Source organism: Nycticebus coucang, chromosome 1, assembly GCF_027406575.1.
Source record: "Nycticebus coucang isolate mNycCou1 chromosome 1, mNycCou1.pri, whole genome shotgun sequence".
Taxonomy (NCBI): domain Eukaryota; kingdom Metazoa; phylum Chordata; class Mammalia; order Primates; family Lorisidae; genus Nycticebus; species Nycticebus coucang.
The window spans coordinates 117,425,003-117,444,211 of record NC_069780.1 but is presented as its reverse complement, the minus strand read 5'-3'; the positions used below and the strand labels follow the sequence as shown (position 1 = coordinate 117,444,211).

Below are 19,209 nucleotides of genomic sequence, written 5' to 3'. Positions count from 1 at the left end.
TGGTTGGAACAGGAGGGTTGTGTACTACATACCATGAACAACTCCAGAACAGGAAGCATCGGCCTCTCTGCATGGAAAGTGGAACAAAACTAAAGAATAGAGAATCTGAGACATGAGCTCCTCGTTCCTCGGTAACCCTCTCAGCTGAATACTTCAGTCCAAGATTCAACTTTTGAAAATGTGGGGTTTCTAATTTGCTGTCTCAGTTGCAAACTGTCTGAAAGCAAAGAATTCTTTCTTTCTTTTTTTTTTTTAATTTCAGAATATCATGGTGCTTTGGTTATACATGTTTTGGTTATATGTTTTGCTTTTCTATATTTTAAGTCAAAGCTACAAGTGTGCCCTCATCCAGAAAGTGTGGGATGTTCCCTGTTGCACCTGTTAGCTGGGATTTGCCCATTCCCTTTTTCCCCCTTCCACCTACTTGAATTTCATTGAGTTTTGCATCTGTACAAACACAGAAGTGTTGATCCACTGGTTCCAACTTACTATTGAGTATGTGTGGTGTTTGTTTTTCCATTCTTGCTATACTTAGGGGAATGGTCTCCAATTCCATCCAGGTTGTTACAGAAGATACTAGATCATCATCTTTTTTTTTTAATGACTGAATAGCATTCCCAGGTCTATAAAGAATGATTCTTAATGCATAATTGGAGTTTGATTTAGTAGATGCTTAAGGAACCCAGGCAGAAAAGGTTTGGAGACTATGAAATAGGCCGTGGAAATTGGATTTCCTTTTTGATCCCTTCTTCTCCTAGCCTTCTATATTCTCTTTATGTTTTTCAAAAATACGATATATAGAATTAATTCTGTAACTGTTTTGATAAATGTAAGTGAAATATGACTGAGTTTTTCCTTTCCTTTTAAAGAGTTTTGAGTAATAAACATCTATTCGTTCCTTGATATTTTATACATTATCAGTTTGTTCTTAGTGAACGTATGAGCACAAGTCCATTCACAAAATGTGCTTACTTACACACGGCCAGTGTATTCTAGAAACATATTTGCCTTAACAGTTCACACTCTTGCATTTATATTTCGTTTAAATATATGTATTTTATTTATTTGTTTTTGTATTCTTTTGTAAGATAAATACACATATATGTATGTATGTTCCTTCTCTCTAGAAAGGATGACAATTATACTTAGGTGGTTTTAACTGTTTTATCTTTACATTGTATTTATTTTGTAAAGTAAACACAGTATACCAAAGAGTTGCATGTTTTATTTTACTTGACTTAGTCTGTGTACCAGTACTTGACAAAATTGGTCAGTCTAGTTTCACCAATGCTGGTGATGGGAGTCAGGAGAAGACCTGGAGCAAAGACACAACAAGACCTGGCTATTTTTTGGTTGAGCTGTCATTGTTGTTTGGCAGGCCCGGGCTGGAATCAAACCCACCAGCTCTAGTGTATGTGGCTGGCGCCCTAGCCTCTGAGCTATAGGCGCCAAGCCCATAAATGGAATTTTTAAATGTCTTTCTCCCATATATGATTTTCAAAGCAAAATGTATAACATTTTAAAAAAGCATTTAATTTTGCCCTTTAAAACATAAGTTTTCATCACAAAGTATGAAACTTGTCCATTTATGGAAAATCAACTTAAATTACAGGTCTCCTGGTGGTTCCTTAGTGGGGTCATCTCAAAGCCCTACAGGAGGCTCTGAAGAGGGGTAAACAACACGTTTCATTAAGTTCAAAATTGCATTTTAACTTAACATCAGTTTGGCTTTTACAATACTGTAATGATTATCCACTCCTATAGTCTTCAAGTGAATGTTATGTGGATTGATAAGTTGCATTTTGAAAAGTTAGACCATTTAAGATGTTGAAGCCTTGTGATATATCAGAATTCCTGTTAGAGCTCAGCGTGTGCTGGAGAGATGAATTAGCAAATCTTCATTGTGCAGCCGCTGCAGTTTCAAATGCGTCATGTGCTGGAAAAATGCTGAGATGGACACAGACCCACACGGGCTCCATGGGCCTGTTGTGAGGTAAAAGACTGCAACACACAACATAATGATGAATAAGGATATGTGAAAGTTATCATTAAGTCCTGAGGTTAATGAGAGTGGAAGTTCACATAGGAGTAAAATAAAGAGTCCTGGAGAATCCAAAACAAATCTTCATGGGAGAGGAGGGAACTTTAGCTGGTTTTAAAAAGTGAGGACATTTTAGACTTGTGAGATATGAAGGAAGGGCATTGTCAGTGGCAAGAATATCATGAAAAGTTACTCCGACAGTCATAGTCGTTAATTACAGGGACACTACATTGCATTTCTTTAAAGATAAAGATGCATTAAGTTATAAATGTCTGGAAGAGAAGGTAAGAGGGTGGAGGACTGGAAGTGTGGGCTAGCGGAAGAGGGAAAGGAGTTGTGGACAACTCTCTGATGTTTGACTTTGAAGTCAAGGTAGTTGGATGTAGGTGAAAAGGAGGAAGAGCTGGGAGTGATGCTGGTGATGGGAGTCAGGAGAAGACCTGGAGCAAAGACAGCGTCTTCTAGTCTGGACACTCTCTGTAAGTTGTCTGTGTGACGTTTACGTGATGTTCGGGGGCAGCTGGTTTAATGATTTGGAATTTGGAGGTGAGATCTAGACATTATGAAGGAGAGGGCATAAAATTATAAGACACAATGTTTAGGAAGATCCCTGGGGAATAATAATAATTGAGGAACAGAGGAACCCAAAAGCCAGTGTTGGGTATTGAAAAGGGATGGCGAATGAGGGGGCAGGAGAATGAAGTGACCGAGTTATTGGCAACCATTATGCTTGTTTGTTATTGCTCCAGCTGTTAAGGCTTTAAATTACTTTTCTATTCTATCACTTCCTATTATTTTTTTATTTGTTTATTATAGTTGGAAACCGTGAAGTTGGTGAACATAATTCCCCCAATACCACCCATAAGTCCTAGATTTGGGGAAATTCGAAATATTTCATTACTGGTTGCTCCAGCCATTGCAAATGGGGAAATTGGCTTTCTTAGCAATCTTCCCATCATTTTGCATGAACCAGAAGATTCTGCTGTTGAAGTGGTAAGTAGATTGACTGGGTCTAACGAGTCTGATGTAAGGCACAGGCACTGTTTAAAAAAAATAAGATTAGCATATAGAGTTAACAGGTCTTAAAAGGTGTCATCATTTTCATGTTTAATTTGACATAAATAACTGAAGTAACTGATGAGTGTGTATTTATCCCATCATCTTTTGCTATGGTGGATAGCATAGCATTAATTCTAGAATAATCAGAATTAATTGTTCTCAGTAAAAGTAGGATATTTTGCTTGGCTGCTATGGCATTTGACACCGTGATAGCCAAATGTAAACTTTTTTTTTTAATGGCTAAGTCATGGTCCCTCAGGGGTCCTTGGCTCGATTCATCTCAGCACTGCATGTGCTTGAATAGGACTGAAGGGGCTGCCTTATGGTTTATGATGGAGGTGGTGGTGCTAAAGTTATGGAATGCAAAATCTTAGAAATTTAAAAATTGCATATATATTGTATATGTAAATTTTTGCACACATGCACACACATAAAAGCATGGTCATATATACAGAACCCCTTTTGCTCCCCACACTCCTCCCCAGACATATCCTGCTTACATTTTTCGAAGCCTCTGTCTATGTAGGCCTGGCCCTGTCCTTTTAGCCTCACCCTTCCTCAAGTTACAGTCTGTCCCTGAGACCCTCTCCAAGTCCTTCACCCTTAGCTTTGATTTAAATTGCTTTGGACTTGAGATCAGGAATGAGGAAAATGGTTTTTGTTATCAAACCCTCTGTCAAAATACAGTGACTATAATTTCCTTTGTTTGTATTTTAGCTTCTATAAACAGAGGAACTTTATTTTTCAATATGGCTTTGATTGTATTTTCCTTAATACACTGTTTCCTTTTTTTTTTTTTTCCGTAGAGACAGAGTCTAACTTTATGGCCCTTGGTAGAATGCTGTGGCCTCACACAGCTCACAGCAACCTCCAACTCCTGGGCTTAAGCGGTTCTCTTGCCTCAGCCTCCCGAGTAGCTGGGACTACAGGTGCCCGCCACAACGCCCAGCTATTTTTTGGTTGCAGTTTGGCCGGGGCCGGGTTTGAACCCGCCACCCTCGGTATATGGGGCTGGCGCCTTACCGACTGAGCCACAGGCGCTGCCTGATACACTGTTTCCTTTTAAAAACTAACAAGCATTTAGCTCATTCTTAGAGAATGCATTGCTTCTATTTGTTTATCTTATAAAGCTATACATTTACCATTTCATATTACTCCCTTGAGGAAAATTCTATTTTTAGGAACAGGTTTGGGTCTTTGGACCTGCCTTCTTTTTTTCTTGGGAAACAGCGAAAAAGTAGGAGTTTCCTTTTGTTCTCTTTGAGCCGTGCACAGCCCAGGCTATGCCCACTACCTCAGAGTGATTTAGGGGCTCAGCTGTCTGTTACTTTTTTTGGTCTTCCTTAAGAGTCTTATTTTGCCCGCTGGTCTTGGGTTCTGACCTTTGCTAGCCAAAGTAACAACATGGTAAATAGTGAAAATACCTTTGTTTTTTTCAAGATGTTAAAGGACAAAGAAAAAAGAGAATATCCCTATTTTAGGAGCATAAAAGCATAGCCTACATTCCTTCACATTCTTTGTTTGAAAAAGCTTCATCACGATCCCATTATTAGTATATTTAAAGTGTGCTGCACTTGAGCAAAACTAACAAACGCTATTTGTTTCAGAATTATTATATTAATAATAGCTTCCATTTATTTAGCATATACTATGGAGAAGCACTGTTCTAGATGCTTTACCTAAATAATCTCTAATCCTCTCTACACATTTGCAAAATTGAGAATCATTAGCTTTATTTCACATGAGAAAAATTGAGATCAGAGGGGTTAAGTAACTTGCCCAAGGTAATCCAGGGTCATCATATGAGTATCTGATTTTATTTTTACTGTATTTATTGTATTAGTTAGAAACTTTTTTCTAAATTTTGCTCCTCATCACTTAGGATGCATTTTACATAAAATTCTTTATTTTTCAATTTATATTGTGATATTAAATTAATTTCTGTTTTCAGATAACTACTGTTGGAAATATATTCTTTAGGGAGATTAATCTATGTTTTTTGTAACCCTTTGGCTTTATTAAGACAAATCTTAGGTTAGATACATTTTTAGGTAAGAATAATCTTGTGAATTTCTTATAGTTTTATGTTTGATTAGCAAAGATTAATAAAAAAAGTTATATCTAAAATTATTTTCATGCTTAAAGAGAATGTTGTTCAATTGTGTTTTTAATGTAATTTAATAGTTTATTTTCTTATAGTCACATATTCATGTAGGTACCCATTAATAGCAATACTTATATAATTTGTGGACATATATTTTAGAATAAATTGATCTTTTTTTTTCTTTTTGTAAGGTTTACATTCCCTTACATCGTGATGGAACTGACGGCCAGGCTACTGTCTATTGGAGTTTGAAGCCCTCTGGCTTTAATTCAAAAGCAGTGACCCTGGATGATATAGGTCCCTTCAATGGCTCTGTTTTGTTTTTATCTGGGCAAAGTGACACCACAATCAACATTACTGTCAAAGCTGATGACGTACCGGAAATGAATGAAACTGTAACACTTTCTCTAGACAGGTAATAAACCAATCAGGTAATATTTAATAATAATTATGTTCGAGTTTTCTTAAATACTTTTGATTTTTGTTTTAATTCTTTTGTCCATATAAAACAAAAATAAATCAAGTAAATGGTGTTATGGAGGCCTTCAGACTTTTTTGTTATTTGTTAATAGCTTCTGGTTAGACTGTAAATATAAATTACATCTTCAGTGAAGCATTACTCTGCTGTTCATTGTGAAGAAGCATTTCAAAGAGAATTTATGGGAAGTATCAGATAAATCTGAAACATAGCCCGCTATATTAAAGAGAATGTAGGGGCGGCGCCTGTGGCTCAGTTGGTAAGGCGCCGGCCCTATATACTGAGGGTGGTGGGTTCAGGCCCGGCCCTGGCCAAACTGCAACCAAAAAACTGGCTGGGCGTTGTGGTGGGCACCTGTAGTCCCAGCTACTTGGGAGGCTGAGGCAGGAGAATCACCTAAGCCCAGGAGTTGGAGGTTGTTGTGAGCTGTGTGAGGCCACGGCACTCTACTGGGGGCCATACAGTAAGACTCTGTCTCTACAAAAAAAAAAAAGAGAATGTAGGCAGCAACAAATCTAAAATGTTGAATTAAGAAAATAGCTCTTCTGGCTTCATTTTCAATGGGGCAGACGATTAGAATTATTTTTTAGTGAGTAAAAAGAAAGCATTAATTGTCATATAATGAAATTTTCTTTTTTACATGGAATTTAATTATTAAAAAATACTTATTTTCTAGAGAGTTAAAAATCACATGCATTTAAGAGGTAACTTTTCAGTTAACAATTTACTTAGCATGGATAATTTATATTAAGAAAATATCACAATCTCTCAAAGAGTTTTTCTTCGGTAATTCAGAAATCCTTTCTAAAAATAAATTTATGTTAAGAAAATATAAATTTATATTTATAATAATTTATATAAGAAAATATGACAATCTCTCAATTTTTCTTTATTCAGAAATCTTTTCTAAAATAAATATGTTTACTTGATATTAATAATTTTTAAAAAACAAAACCAACCTTATGTATTATATATAGTTCTCTTTATATGGAGGTTGGTACCTATCAGAGAAGGTTACTGCGACTTGAAGTCTTTGTACAATTCAGAAGTAGTGATTTCATAGGTAAATTCAAGAGACATTTTGTAAATGTCTTTAGTAAAAGACATTTTACTAAATTAGTAAAAATTATTTTATTTAACCCGTTGAACTTCCTATATTTTATTATCCACTATCCACCCCATGTAGGTTTTTCTTTGTAGGTATTCGTGTAAACACATTTAAAAAACTTGATGAGTTTTTTATTTTTTCATAAAATAAAAATATAGACTGTAGAGGACAAATCTACTGAGAGTCTGTGGTTCCTTTTGTTTGCTTTCAGAGCCACGTTATGTTCATTTATAGAAAGTGAAACAAAACAACAACCAGGATATCAAGCAAAGCAAAAACCAAATAAAACACAAACATGTATACACACACAGTCTAGAAGACTTAAGGTTTTAATATATATTTTAGATTTTTAGATTCAATCCTAAGGAAAGATATTTTATATGATGAAAAAAATCAGTAAAATGTAATGAATTGTAAATTAGAAATTAATTTTTTCACTTATGTCCTTTTTTCCTTTAAATTAGGTATGAGGACCTATTAAATCAGTTGACAATCTTGAAAATAACTAAAGAAAAATGAATAGTGATTATAAATCTAACCTGCAGGAATCCATAGAAACTTTGTTAGTTATGCCGAGAGTCTGCTCTCAAATAAGTGTTGAAAGAATGATTTTGATTCTATTTCTGCAAATTCATAGTGACTATGTTCTTTCAAAATAGGAATTTTTAATCTTATATGTAAACATTTAAGGTTAAGTTTAATTCTTAATTATTTTGTTTTTATTTTATTTCTTTCCTATGAATAAAAAGCAGTACATAAAAAAGTACAAAATCATAGGGTAGAATCTTAGAAATTATTGGTTCTTTTCAAATTGAGGAAATTAGTTCAAATGTATATTAAAATGTTTTGATTTGATTAGTAACTAGTTCATACTTGTATAATGTCAGTTGTGCACGAACAGTAATGATCAAATGACATTTACATGTTCAAAGACATGTTCAGTTGAGTAAACATAAAAATGAAATCTGTAATTTGAAATAGTATATTTTATTAATATCTCTCAATTTTGAAAATTTTTGACAAAACTGAAGTGAAAGAATGAATGGATGGTGGTGAATGTGATTACAGTGAGTTACAATATAATAGTGCAACAAAAAGAATTAATACTTTATTGTGACAGAGTTTATAACTTTCTTTTGATGTCAATTCAAATTCTCTATATTTCAGTGAAACTAAGTGTAGAGAAAAGTTGTCCTGGTACTAAACAATTTGTGGTGCTTTCAAATATTGTGCTAGTTAAAAATATTCCCTTGTTTAATTTTCCTCAAATCAGAAACAATTTCATCATTCCAGTTTGCTTCAGAAAAATTCCGATCTGTGTGGCATATAACCCCATATTTATATATGGGGGAAAGTTTTGACTTTAAAAATGTAGCTCAGGGATTGTACATTTTGACATGTGCTTTTCAAGACTGAAAATGAAATACTTTAGGGATTTGAAAAAGTGTTTAGGTTTTCTTATATAAAGTTATGTTTAAGTGATATTTAGCATAATTTAAAGATATAATGGTAGGGCTTCTTGGGTATATTCCTGTGCAAATGATGAAAGGTATAGATTTCTCTGCTTATAGAGCTTTGTTTTTTCTTTTTCTTTTTTTAGAGCTTTGTTTTTTCTAACTCAAAGAACAACTGGCTTTAGATCTGAGGATGGAACTCTATTTTTTTTTTAAACCTAATTAAAGCTATGAAGTAATCATAAGTAGGGCTGAATGAAATTTGCTCAAGTGCTGCAGTCTGTGAGTGTGTACAGAGCTTGGCACACACAGGAGCCTTGGAGCAGGCCTGGAAAGGAATGTATTGAATGGGTCTTGACATGCTGGCTGGCCATGGGGTCATCTTCCATAAGTGGGAACCGTGGCACCTCTTGCTAGCATTTGTTAATAGCAAAGAGCCTGGCGTGCAGAGTTCCCATAAAGTGAACATTACTAGTTCTTGGGGGAAAAAAGACAGCCTTTCTTTAGCTTCATTTTTTCCCCTGCGATTCTCAGTTTGTAGTAGTATTAGTGAGATTTTGGCAGATGGTGCTCTGCCTCTTTTTCCCTCTCCCACACTTCTTTCTGTGTTGACAGGGTAGAAACCGAAAGGTTTGTCGTATATTTCGGGTAAGTATACAGAATAATGCCTTGTTTTTATTGATTCCACATTTTGCTTTGCGAGTGATTGTTTCTGGACAAGACTACCATTCTGCATGATAATGGGTCTTGAGAGACTGCCCTTGTCACCTAGCTGTGCATGCTTGTGTGTGGTTTCATTTTCTAGCGATTAGGGAAGCTTATATAAAGTTATTTGTTTATTTTTGGTCCCTAAGAGTTGAGTTTTAATTCATGAATGCATTTAAAGTATTTGTTAAAAAGTTTTAGAATTATTATAATCATGTTTTGAAGAACTTGAAATTTTTTACTTTCCTTATAGTTTATGTGTAACCTAGAGAACAATTATTGTGCTGTGCTTATGAAATTCTTACCCAGCTTTTATTTATGAATCTTGCAGCTTGTTTAACAGAGAGTTATCAATCAGTCATCTTAACTCTTCTATTGGTTTTCTGAGTGGATCTAAGCAGTTTCCTACTTATCGCAGTGTTATATATAGAATTTTTCAGAATTTGCATTTTAGATAAGGGTAGCATATTTTAAGAAAGTTTAAACATAAATTCATTTATTTAATGCTCAGAATAAAATTTGTATTTCACATTCTAATCTAGTTTTCTTGTCTCCTAGCTTATGTGGACATAGGAAGGTTTAATTAATGAAGATACTGATATAAGTGATGGGCAAATTTGCTATGAAAATCATATGACTATATTAGACTATAATAAATAACTCTTGTATTATTGGGACTCTGTCTTCTGTAGCCACTAGCTTGTTAGGTATTTATTGTCCCAAAATCTGGGGAAGGTTGTTAATTTAAATTCTCTATTATACAGGAAATGAACTGTCTTTCCTACATATTTCTACATTTTAATAATGGTTTCATTGTGATACTGAGCTCTGACTGTGAGTAATTTTTGGTTTGATAGGAAGTGACATTTGGAAAGGTTTAGAGCAGCTTGCAGGATTGAGAGTTCTTAAGAGTCTGCTGGCTTTTAAACCCTCAGAGCCTTGCAGCCCAAGTCCCTTTGATCATTCTAATTATTCACTAGTCAGTGAATTAAAACCACAAATAAAAAAATTTATTTTAATATGTTCTTTTGTGAGATATACAGGAATTGTTATAACATTTTATGCATCCATTGTATTTCTATTTTTCCTATATGTTCTACATTTTCTTTTATACTAAAAGAGAAAAGTTACATGAGTTAAAATTAAGGTGACTAGAAAGTACTGTAAGCCACAAAGTATCCCTGAAATCTAATCATAATTGTGTTTACTTTTTAATCAAGTAGCTTGCTTCAGTCCTTATAGCTCTCCAACTTCTACGTACCCTTATTCAGTTAGTATCATCTTATGTAACAAGTTTTCTTAAAGGAAATTCAAATGTATATATATTAAATGAATTTTTACATATTATTTTAAGATATTTCCTAACTACATGTTACAAGTTCTTCTAACATTGGAATCAAATCTGTACATTTTGATAATTTACATAAATAAAATATATTTACAGCCGTTGGTTACTATATTCTTGGTGTATACGGTTTTTGGTTTTAGTCAAATAAAAAGATATAATAAATTTGTAAATAGAAGTTTTCCATATCTGTTTTGAGTAAAACTGTTTTTACCTTACATTATTTGAATACATCTAAATTCATATTAAGGTCCAACTCCTAATAACTTTCCTTTTCATTATTTGGAAGAGTTGTAAATATTGCCTTAGATGCCTGCAAAATTCTAAAGTAAGACTACAAGTGGTGGGTGTCTTTTTCCCTCTGACTTCTCCAGGGTTAATGTGGAAAATCAAGTGCTGAAATCTGGATATACTAGCCGTGACCTAATCATTTTGGAAAATGATGATCCTGGGGGAGTGTTTGAATTTTCTCCTGCTTCCAGAGGACCCTACGTTATAAACGTGAGTTTGAAGGAAGTTCAGTTCATTCTGTGCTCAACTTTAGAAGAATGATCTCGAAGGGTTTGAACTTCTGGGAATTTTTTTTTTTCCTAAAGGAAGGAGAATCTGTAGAGCTCCACATCACCCGATCCAGGGGGGCTCTCGTTAAGCAGTTCCTACACTACCAAGTGGAACCCAGAGATAGCAATGAATTCTACGGAAACATAGGGGTGCTTGAATTTAAAACTGGAGAAAGGGAGATAGTGATCACCTTGCTGGCAAGACTGGATGGGATACCAGAGGTACGGGATTTCCCCGCCCTGTGTATGTGTGTGCGTGTGAGTGCGTGCCTGTGTGAGCGCGTGTATGCACGCATGTGTGTTAGGAAGTTGATAATATCTGATATAATGGATATAAATATTTTGAACCATTGACATGGAGACATAGAAAAGAAGTGGGCAAGAAAGGATTGATAAGTACTTAGCTTTGGAAAATTAGGAAAAAAACACGCTTAAAAAAATAAAGTAAGACTCATGTAAATTAGAATGGTGAATTTTTGTCCTACATAAGGCAACACCAAACAATCTGAGATTTCATGGCTCTGCGCCTGTAGCTCAGTGGCTAGGGCACCAGCCACATACACAGGAGCTGGCAGGTTTGAACCCAGCCTGAGCCTGCCAAACAACAACAAGAAAATAGCCAGGTGTTGTGGCAGGCACCTGTAGTCCCAGCTTCTTGGGAGGCTGAGGCAAGAGAATCGCTTAAGCCCAAGAGTTGGAGGTTGCTGTGAGCCATGATGCCACCACACTCTACCCAGGGCCACATAGAGTCACTCTGACTCAAAAAAAAAACAAACATCTGAGATTTCCGTGTGTGATCAATTTTTGTCTCCTTTTAGCTTTCTTTATGTTAAGCTTAATTTTATGTAATCTGCATTGACTAAACTTTTAATGATGTGGTTTTGAGCTGAAGAAGTTTTTCTAAAAAAATTACTTTTTTAAAGGAAATAAATTGAAGGTTTGCATTAATGGAGCCCAGGTATAGTTCTGTTGTGTTTACTTATCAGTACACTTGGTACTTTTACATTAATTTTATTTTATTTACTCTTGTAAGTTTAAATGCCTGGCTCATTCGTGCAGTGATAACATCCAGTCTTCTTATCAGTTTAGAGTAGTGTCATTATTTATTGTTTCCCTTTGGATACGAGATATATAAATATATATGTCTGGTGTCTGTTTTAATTGTTAGAATGTTAAAATATGTTTTTACAAATAATATCAGCTCTTTTGTCCTTTCAGGGAGTCTTATATTTCTGAAAGATGGACTATATTAATGTTCTAAAATATTTATAGATTTTATTTGCTGTGAAAATGTCAACTTTACATTTTCCTGATTTTACTTGTTCATTTTAGATGGATGAACACTACTGGGTGGTCCTCAGCAGCCACGGTGAACGGGAAAGCAAGTTGGGAAGTGCTACGGTTGTCAACATAACCATTCTAAAAAATGATGATCCTCATGGGATTGTAGAATTTGTTTCTGATGATTTAATTGTGATGATAAATGAAAGCAAAGGAGATGATATCTGTAGTGGTAATTTATCCTGCTTCTTATATTGTATTTCTGCTTATTGAAGAAGAAATATTGCCATGTTTTCGGTTTATTTCTTTACTAACTACTTAATTTCAGTTGCCCATTATTTCAGTTGCCTTAGAAATTACATGTAATACAGAAATTTTTCTTTTTTACAATCATATTTAGTATCACTATTTTTGTTTCATTACATAGTATTATGATAATATTGGTGACTTCACTCATATTTTGATTTCAATTCACTATATGCAATCCAACTCAAACACTTAAGAATGAGTCAGGTCAAATAGGGAAAATTTTGAAACTCACAATTCCTGCTAGGGAACCATCACAGTGGCAGGAGATAGGGCACATTTTACTTTTACAGAAGGGTCTTTCTGGGCCAGAAAATCACTCCCGAGGGTGCAGCCTCCTCTCCCTGCCTCTTGCAGCCGTCCTTACAGACTGTGTGATAGGGTCCTCTAATTAATCATCATTCCATTTCCTGTGCTGAATGACTTTGAAAGGTCCCAAACTGTGATAGAAAAGATTGAGTCCATTATGGACCTACAGAAGAATAGGCTAATATATTTTTATATGTACCTTGGAGGCAGCGCTAAACAAATAATTGGTTTTTACTAAAGAGAAGTATTATTTTTACTTTTGTTTATTTGAGCAGTTTGTTTACTCATTATTTAAAAGTTGTTTAGTATCTATTAATTTCTATATATTATATACATTTGTATTTCACAGCTGTTTATAGTGTGAGAAGAAATCGTGGCAACTTTGGTAATGTCAGCATATCATGGGTGGTTAGTCCAAACTTTACACAAGATGTGTCTCCTGTGCAAGGAACTATTTTCTTTGGAGACCAGGAATTCTTAAAAAATATCACCATTTACTCCCTTCCAGATGAGGTAAATATTGCATATGTAACACTTTGCTTTACTTGTAATTGATGGATAATTGTTTATTAAATAATTAAACATTGGTAATATATTTCATGATGGAAGTATGTGATAAAGGACTCAAGTGTGACAATGTCTGACTTTAAGCTGAGAGTGTAGTATCAGTTTTGGGTTCCTCTGAAGTCACGCTGACCAGGACTGACAGTGGTGAGGGACTCTGCTTGTGTGTCGGATGTCCGCGGTTCTCAGTCGTGGGAGAGGTGAAGCCCTGTGAAGGTGGGCCCTTCTGTGAGGTGCTCATTCAGTGGTGCACTTTTAGAATTGTGACACCTGATCAGAGGGTGGTGGATCCCACATGGTGTTGCTTCTTATTGATGGTAAAGAGAAAGATTAGTAGCAATAGAGAGTGAACCTTTGTGAGGGGAGCTGCTGTGAGGCCTGTCCTCCCACTCATCCCTTCAGAGACAAAATTCCAACATCTTTTGATTGTAGGGGCAGGAGAGCATCAGTTAATATGGATGGTGTGAAAGAGAAACCGTGTCTAGCTGGGGATTTACTTAAGCTCAGAGATACAGGAAATCTCATCTTGTTAGGACACAGAATGAGGTCTTTATGACCCACTCAGGTAAAACTTGAGTAAGATTGATAAGAGGCCTTTGAGAGCTAGCTGAGCTTTGGTTACTACTGTGTATTATGAGCTCTGTTCTAAATGTGTCAAGAAGTTATTTTTCTTTTCCATTTTTTAATAAACATATTTCCCATTTTCTTACAGAAATAATATGAGCTACATGGTATATCTATTTTTAGCTCATCTCAGGCAAAATATATATAATTTCATTAAATTTTATAGTTAGTCAAAATGTAGTGGCTCTTTGGATAAAGGTACATTAAAATAATTTTTTGAGAGGACTTAATTTTACCCTAATGCTTTAGGGAGGTTCTGCCTCAGAAATGGAAAGGAATATTACTATTATTAATAGAGCTTTAAAAAAAAGAAACAATAATTTAGGAGTGTGTAATACCATTATATTATAAATTACCCTATTCAAATTGTTAACATTTTTCAAAAGATTCCAGAGGAAATGGAAGAATTTACCATTATTCTATTTAATGTCACTGGCGGAGCTAAAGTGGGAAATAAAACAACTGCAACTCTGAGGATTAGAAGAAATGATGACCCCATTTATTTTGCAGGTGGTATTACTATCTTATTTTCATGAGTTTAAACAGTGTACATGAGTATATTTTAATAATATTCTTAGCTTAATACATTTTCAGTAAAGCATAACTGATCCTTGTTTTAATATAATTTCTTGATTTGTTTGATGACTGCTATTCAATCTGTTTAAGGTTTAATAAATAATTTTATAGATCTTCTGAAGCAGAAAGAAAATAAATCGAGTACTGTTTTGTTAGCTTTCTTTCCTCCTTTCAAATTGTCAGGTTATTTTCTTTTCTTTGTGCAGAAAAGAACACTCCTCCATGTGAGCTGTTTTAATGTGCAGTCCAGCCAGTTCAGGGAGGGCCTGGTTCTTGTTATCTAACGGATGGCTAGTTGTTAAAATAACTAATATTTGATGGAACTATTAACTAAGCTTTCTGCATTTTTGCCACCTTAATGTATTCGTTAGAACTGTCTTTTGTCACCTGAGGCATATTTTGGTTTTATCTGTGAGACTTAATAGATTTCTAATTCTCTCTTCAATCCTTTTTGTAAGATTTATATAGGAGTCAATTTACCTATGCAAGAATCTTTTAAACCTTTTGAATTTTATTGATTTGTATTAGTAACCTTCAGTTAATGAATGTAGTTAATGAATTATTATTATGTTCAACTTTCTCATAATTTCTCTTGCAATAGTAAAACGTAAGGTATCTAGTCCTGTTCATAAGGAACTTAATGGCCCCAGCTTGGACATGAAGTACGGTAGAACCTCCATAGTTGACCACCTCTCTACACTGACCACCTCTTTAAGTGGACCTGATTTTCATAGACCAGGCATGTACCACGTATCCTCGAGGGACGTTCCTTATGTTGATCAACTTGTATGTTGACCAGTTTGTTATAGTCCCTTGGGTGGCCAACTTACAGAGGTTCTACTGTATATGAAGTAGTAGGCAGAAGCTTTCAAATAATGTGTAATTTAATGACAGATTAGGTATTGAAGACAAGGGATCCTATAGGAATTAAGGCAAGAGAAGCTGTTAAAATTAACTGTTGAAATAATCAGAGGGGCCTCATGTCAGACACGGTAGAGGACATTCCTTGTGGAGTGCAGGGAGAAACACAATGCTATCTGAAAAGTATGTAAACGGGATCAGAAAAGCTCACCTCTTCTTTCTTTACGGATATTTCAGAACCTCGTGAGGTGAGGGTTCGAGAGGGTGAGATGGCTAACTTTACAGTTCTCAGAAACGGGTCTGTTGACGTAACCTGCACTGTCCAATACGCTACCTTGGATGGGAAGGCTACCGCAAGAGAAGGAGACTTTGTGGCTGTTGAACAAGGAGAAACACTTGTTTTTGAGGTTGGAAGTAGAGAGCAGAGCATATCTGTATTTGTTAATGAAGACGATGTACCAGAAACAGAAGAGTCCTTCTATATACTCCTCTTTAATTCAACAGGTAAATAAGTGAAACTTTTATGGCAGATAGATCTATCATTTCAGTGCTCTGTGAAGATGACTTTAAGCACTGCTCTCCCGTGGTGGTGAAAAGTGTCACTGTCTTCTGTGACTGTTCAAGAGCAAAACTGTTTGTTTCATTTCTGTCTTAAGGAATGAAGTGAAGAATATATATGTGTTGGACCTTCATATACCTTATATACTCTATGGCATTATTCTTAACATTTTCTTCACAATGTGGCACAAATAGAAAATTCCGTTATCGTATAAGGAAAGGGAGAGAAATCCGACAGCTAAAAGTAGCAGGCCTTGGGAATTTGGCTTTCTCAGGCCTTGCTTAGTTACCTGAGCATGCAAGGTTTAGCATCCTGTGACACTTTTTCCTTGGAGCAGTGCGTGGGCAGATTCGGCTGGATAGCGTAGTTCTGTAGGTACCTGGTTACATCTGGCTATTTGATAATTCTGTGGAGCTGGAGCCAAAATGAGTAAGAGGAAAAGATGTGCTCTTCCTCCTTCTCTGTACTATAAACGGAACAGGACGCTTTGAACCCACTGTTTGGTCCCTGAGAGTGTTTTGACCTGACCGTTAGTAAATTGGAAAGGCTATAGCGCTTCTTGATGTTTGTTTTATTGAGAGTACAAAGAGCTTTTTGCCCCTCTTTTGAGAGTAAGTTGAGGCATGATGCCCTTTACCCTGAATACATTCATGCGTATTTCCCACAAATAAGGACATTCTCCTCCATAACCACAATATAACCTACAAAGCCAGGAAGCAAACAATAACTGGCCCCATTCAAATTTTTCAGTTGTCTTTACAATGTCCTTGTCTTTCTTTCTGAATCATGCCCTGTGTTTAATTGTAATATCCTTTTATTCTCTTCAGTCTGGAGTAGTTCCTCTGTTGTTCCTTGACATTCATGACCTTGAAAATATGGACAATTTCCAGCTAGATTGTCCCTAGTTTGGGGTTTGTTTAATGTTTTCTCATTATTGGGTTCAGCTCTTGCCTTCTTGGCAGGAATTTCACAGAAGCGATTCTGTGTTATCATAGCCCTTCATTCATCACATGGTTTCTGATTTGTTCCCTTATGGTCATGGTCACCAAGACCACAGTTAACGGTGCCAGGTGCCAGCCTTATTACCATGCTTTTTTCCTATTGTAATTAATAAATGTTTTGTGGGTACATACTTTGAAACTCTGTAAATATTCTGTCTCATAAAACTTTTCAGTTTTTTCACCAATGTATTTATCAATATGGCCTCACGATCTTTATTTAATGCAGTGGTTTATATATTGCTACTATTATTATTTGGATGGTCAAATTTTCCCAGATCTGTGACCAGTGGTAATCCATTTAAGATGACTTCTTGGTCTTTTGACACGTCCCTATTATTCTATGAGTTTTTCTTACTTCCTGGCACAGCGGGCTATTTTGAACTCATTTTGTACTTTTCTTGTCATAATCCTGAAATCGACTGTTTCTCCAAGAGGCCTTGTTCTCTTCAGTGACGAATGTTGCTGAGTAACCAGGATCTGGGAAGTAGGACAGCTTATTGTTGTGGGGTTTTGCTCTTCCTTGCTTTTCTTAGTGACAGAGATAGAGAACATGTGTACACATCTGTGTGTGTGCAGGTGCAGTTCTCTATCTAACTACGGATGCTGAAGCCCTGAGTTCATGCCAGTACCACTTTTCAGTCTGGCATCACAGGTTCATTCTAGTTTCCCCCCTTTTTATATATTTTTTTTATCTCTTTTCTAACAGCGAGAAATAAGCTCCTATTTTCTTTAATATATTTGTGTATTTGACCAATTTCTCTTCTGTATATTGAGCAGTTTGTTATAGTCCCTTGGGTGGCCAGTTTACAGAGGTTACCCTTGCTTAGGTTGCCGGCTGCCTGCATGAAGTTGCTTTTCCCACTCTGACAGGGATCTAAGCTCCTGCCCAGGTCCAGCCCCAGCCCCACGTGGATGGCTTTTAACCCCTAGGCTTCAACGTCCAGGACATAGCTTCTCCTGGACTGACAGGATAGGGTGCCCTCCCTCCCCCACCTGAGTGCTTAGCCTTGCACCAGGCTGGCTGCTGTGGGCCTGCCCACCACCACTGGCAGGCTGGTGTTGTGTTCTGGTTCTCGCCTTTTTTTTTTTTTGAGACAGTCTCACTCTGTCACCGTTGGTAGAGTTCTGGGTTCAAGCGATCCTCTTGCCTCAGCCTCCTGAGTAGCTGGGACCTCAGGTGCCCACCACAAATCCCAGCTAGTTTTTCTGTTTTTAGTAGAGACAGGGTCTCGCTCTTGCTCAGGCTGGTCTCCAACTCCTGAACTCAGAAAATCCACCTGCCTTGGCCTCCTAAAGTGTTGAGATTCCAGGCCTGAGCCACCCTGCTGGGCCTGCCTCTGACTGAAAGATTTAGAAAAAGGAGGAGGAAAAGAAGAGATCTTTTAATTTGTGTGTGTGTGTGTCTGTCTTTCTCTCTCCCCACCTCTTTCTCCTCCTCCCTCCCTTTCTCTCTTTCTCTTTCTCCATTGCCTTCTCTTTTCTTATTCCCCTGCTCCTCTTTCTCTTTTTGTCTTTTTCTCCCCCTTCCTTCCTTCCTTCCTTCCTTCCTTCCTTCCTTCCTTCCTTCCTTCCTTCCTTCCTTCCTTCCTTCCTTCCTTCCTTCCTTCCTTCCTTCCTTCCTTCCTTCCTTCCTCCCTTCCTCCCTCCCTCCCTCCCTCCCTCCCTCCCTCCTTTTTTTTTTGAGACAGAGTCTCACTATGTCACCCTCGGTAGACTGCTGTGGTGTCACAGCTCACAGCAACCTCCAACTCTTGGGCTTAAGCAATTCTCTTGCCTCAGCCTCCCAAGTAGCTGGAATTTTAGGTGCCCGCCACAACGCCCGGCTATTTTTTTGTTGCAGTTGTCTTTGTTGTTTTAGCAGGTCTGGGCCAGGCTTGAACCCACCAGCTTCAGTGTATGTGGCTGGCGCCCTCCTCACTGAGCTATGGGCGCTGAGCCAGAATGACAGTTTCTTAATAGGATTTACGCTACAAACAAGTTCTTGATTACTTTTATTAATTTGGTGTAATTTTAGTGAAAATATTTATGTCTCAAACATTTTTGGATGACAAAATGTCACTGGGGTTAAACTGTAGGTCAGAGCATCCTGAACCTCTTGTAAAGAAAATGCAAAATTACTCTTCAAATAGAGGTATGGTTATTTTGTTATATGTATCATTGGTTTTGAAAGAAAGAGGCACAGAGAGAAAAAAAGAGGCAGAGAGCCCGCAGAGTGGGCCTGGTTGCTGGCCTGAGGTATGTGTGGTATCCCATGCTGCTGCGTTTGTCGCTAAT

The 19,209-nt window shown here is 36.5% G+C and overlaps 1 protein-coding gene across 1 annotated transcript in view; it reads left to right on the top strand.

The window, feature by feature from the left end:
- Positions 1–19,209, top strand: part of ADGRV1 (adhesion G protein-coupled receptor V1) — a 669,001-nt gene that overhangs the window by 70,668 nt on the left and 579,124 nt on the right. The window contains exons 10-17 of the mRNA XM_053586729.1: positions 2,858–3,034; positions 5,396–5,619; positions 10,669–10,795; positions 10,891–11,076; positions 12,187–12,367; positions 13,100–13,263; positions 14,325–14,448; positions 15,613–15,879. Coding sequence (XP_053442704.1) covers positions 2,858–3,034; positions 5,396–5,619; positions 10,669–10,795; positions 10,891–11,076; positions 12,187–12,367; positions 13,100–13,263; positions 14,325–14,448; positions 15,613–15,879 — 1,450 coding nt within the window. The remainder of the gene's footprint in view (positions 1–2,857; positions 3,035–5,395; positions 5,620–10,668; positions 10,796–10,890; positions 11,077–12,186; positions 12,368–13,099; positions 13,264–14,324; positions 14,449–15,612; positions 15,880–19,209) is intronic.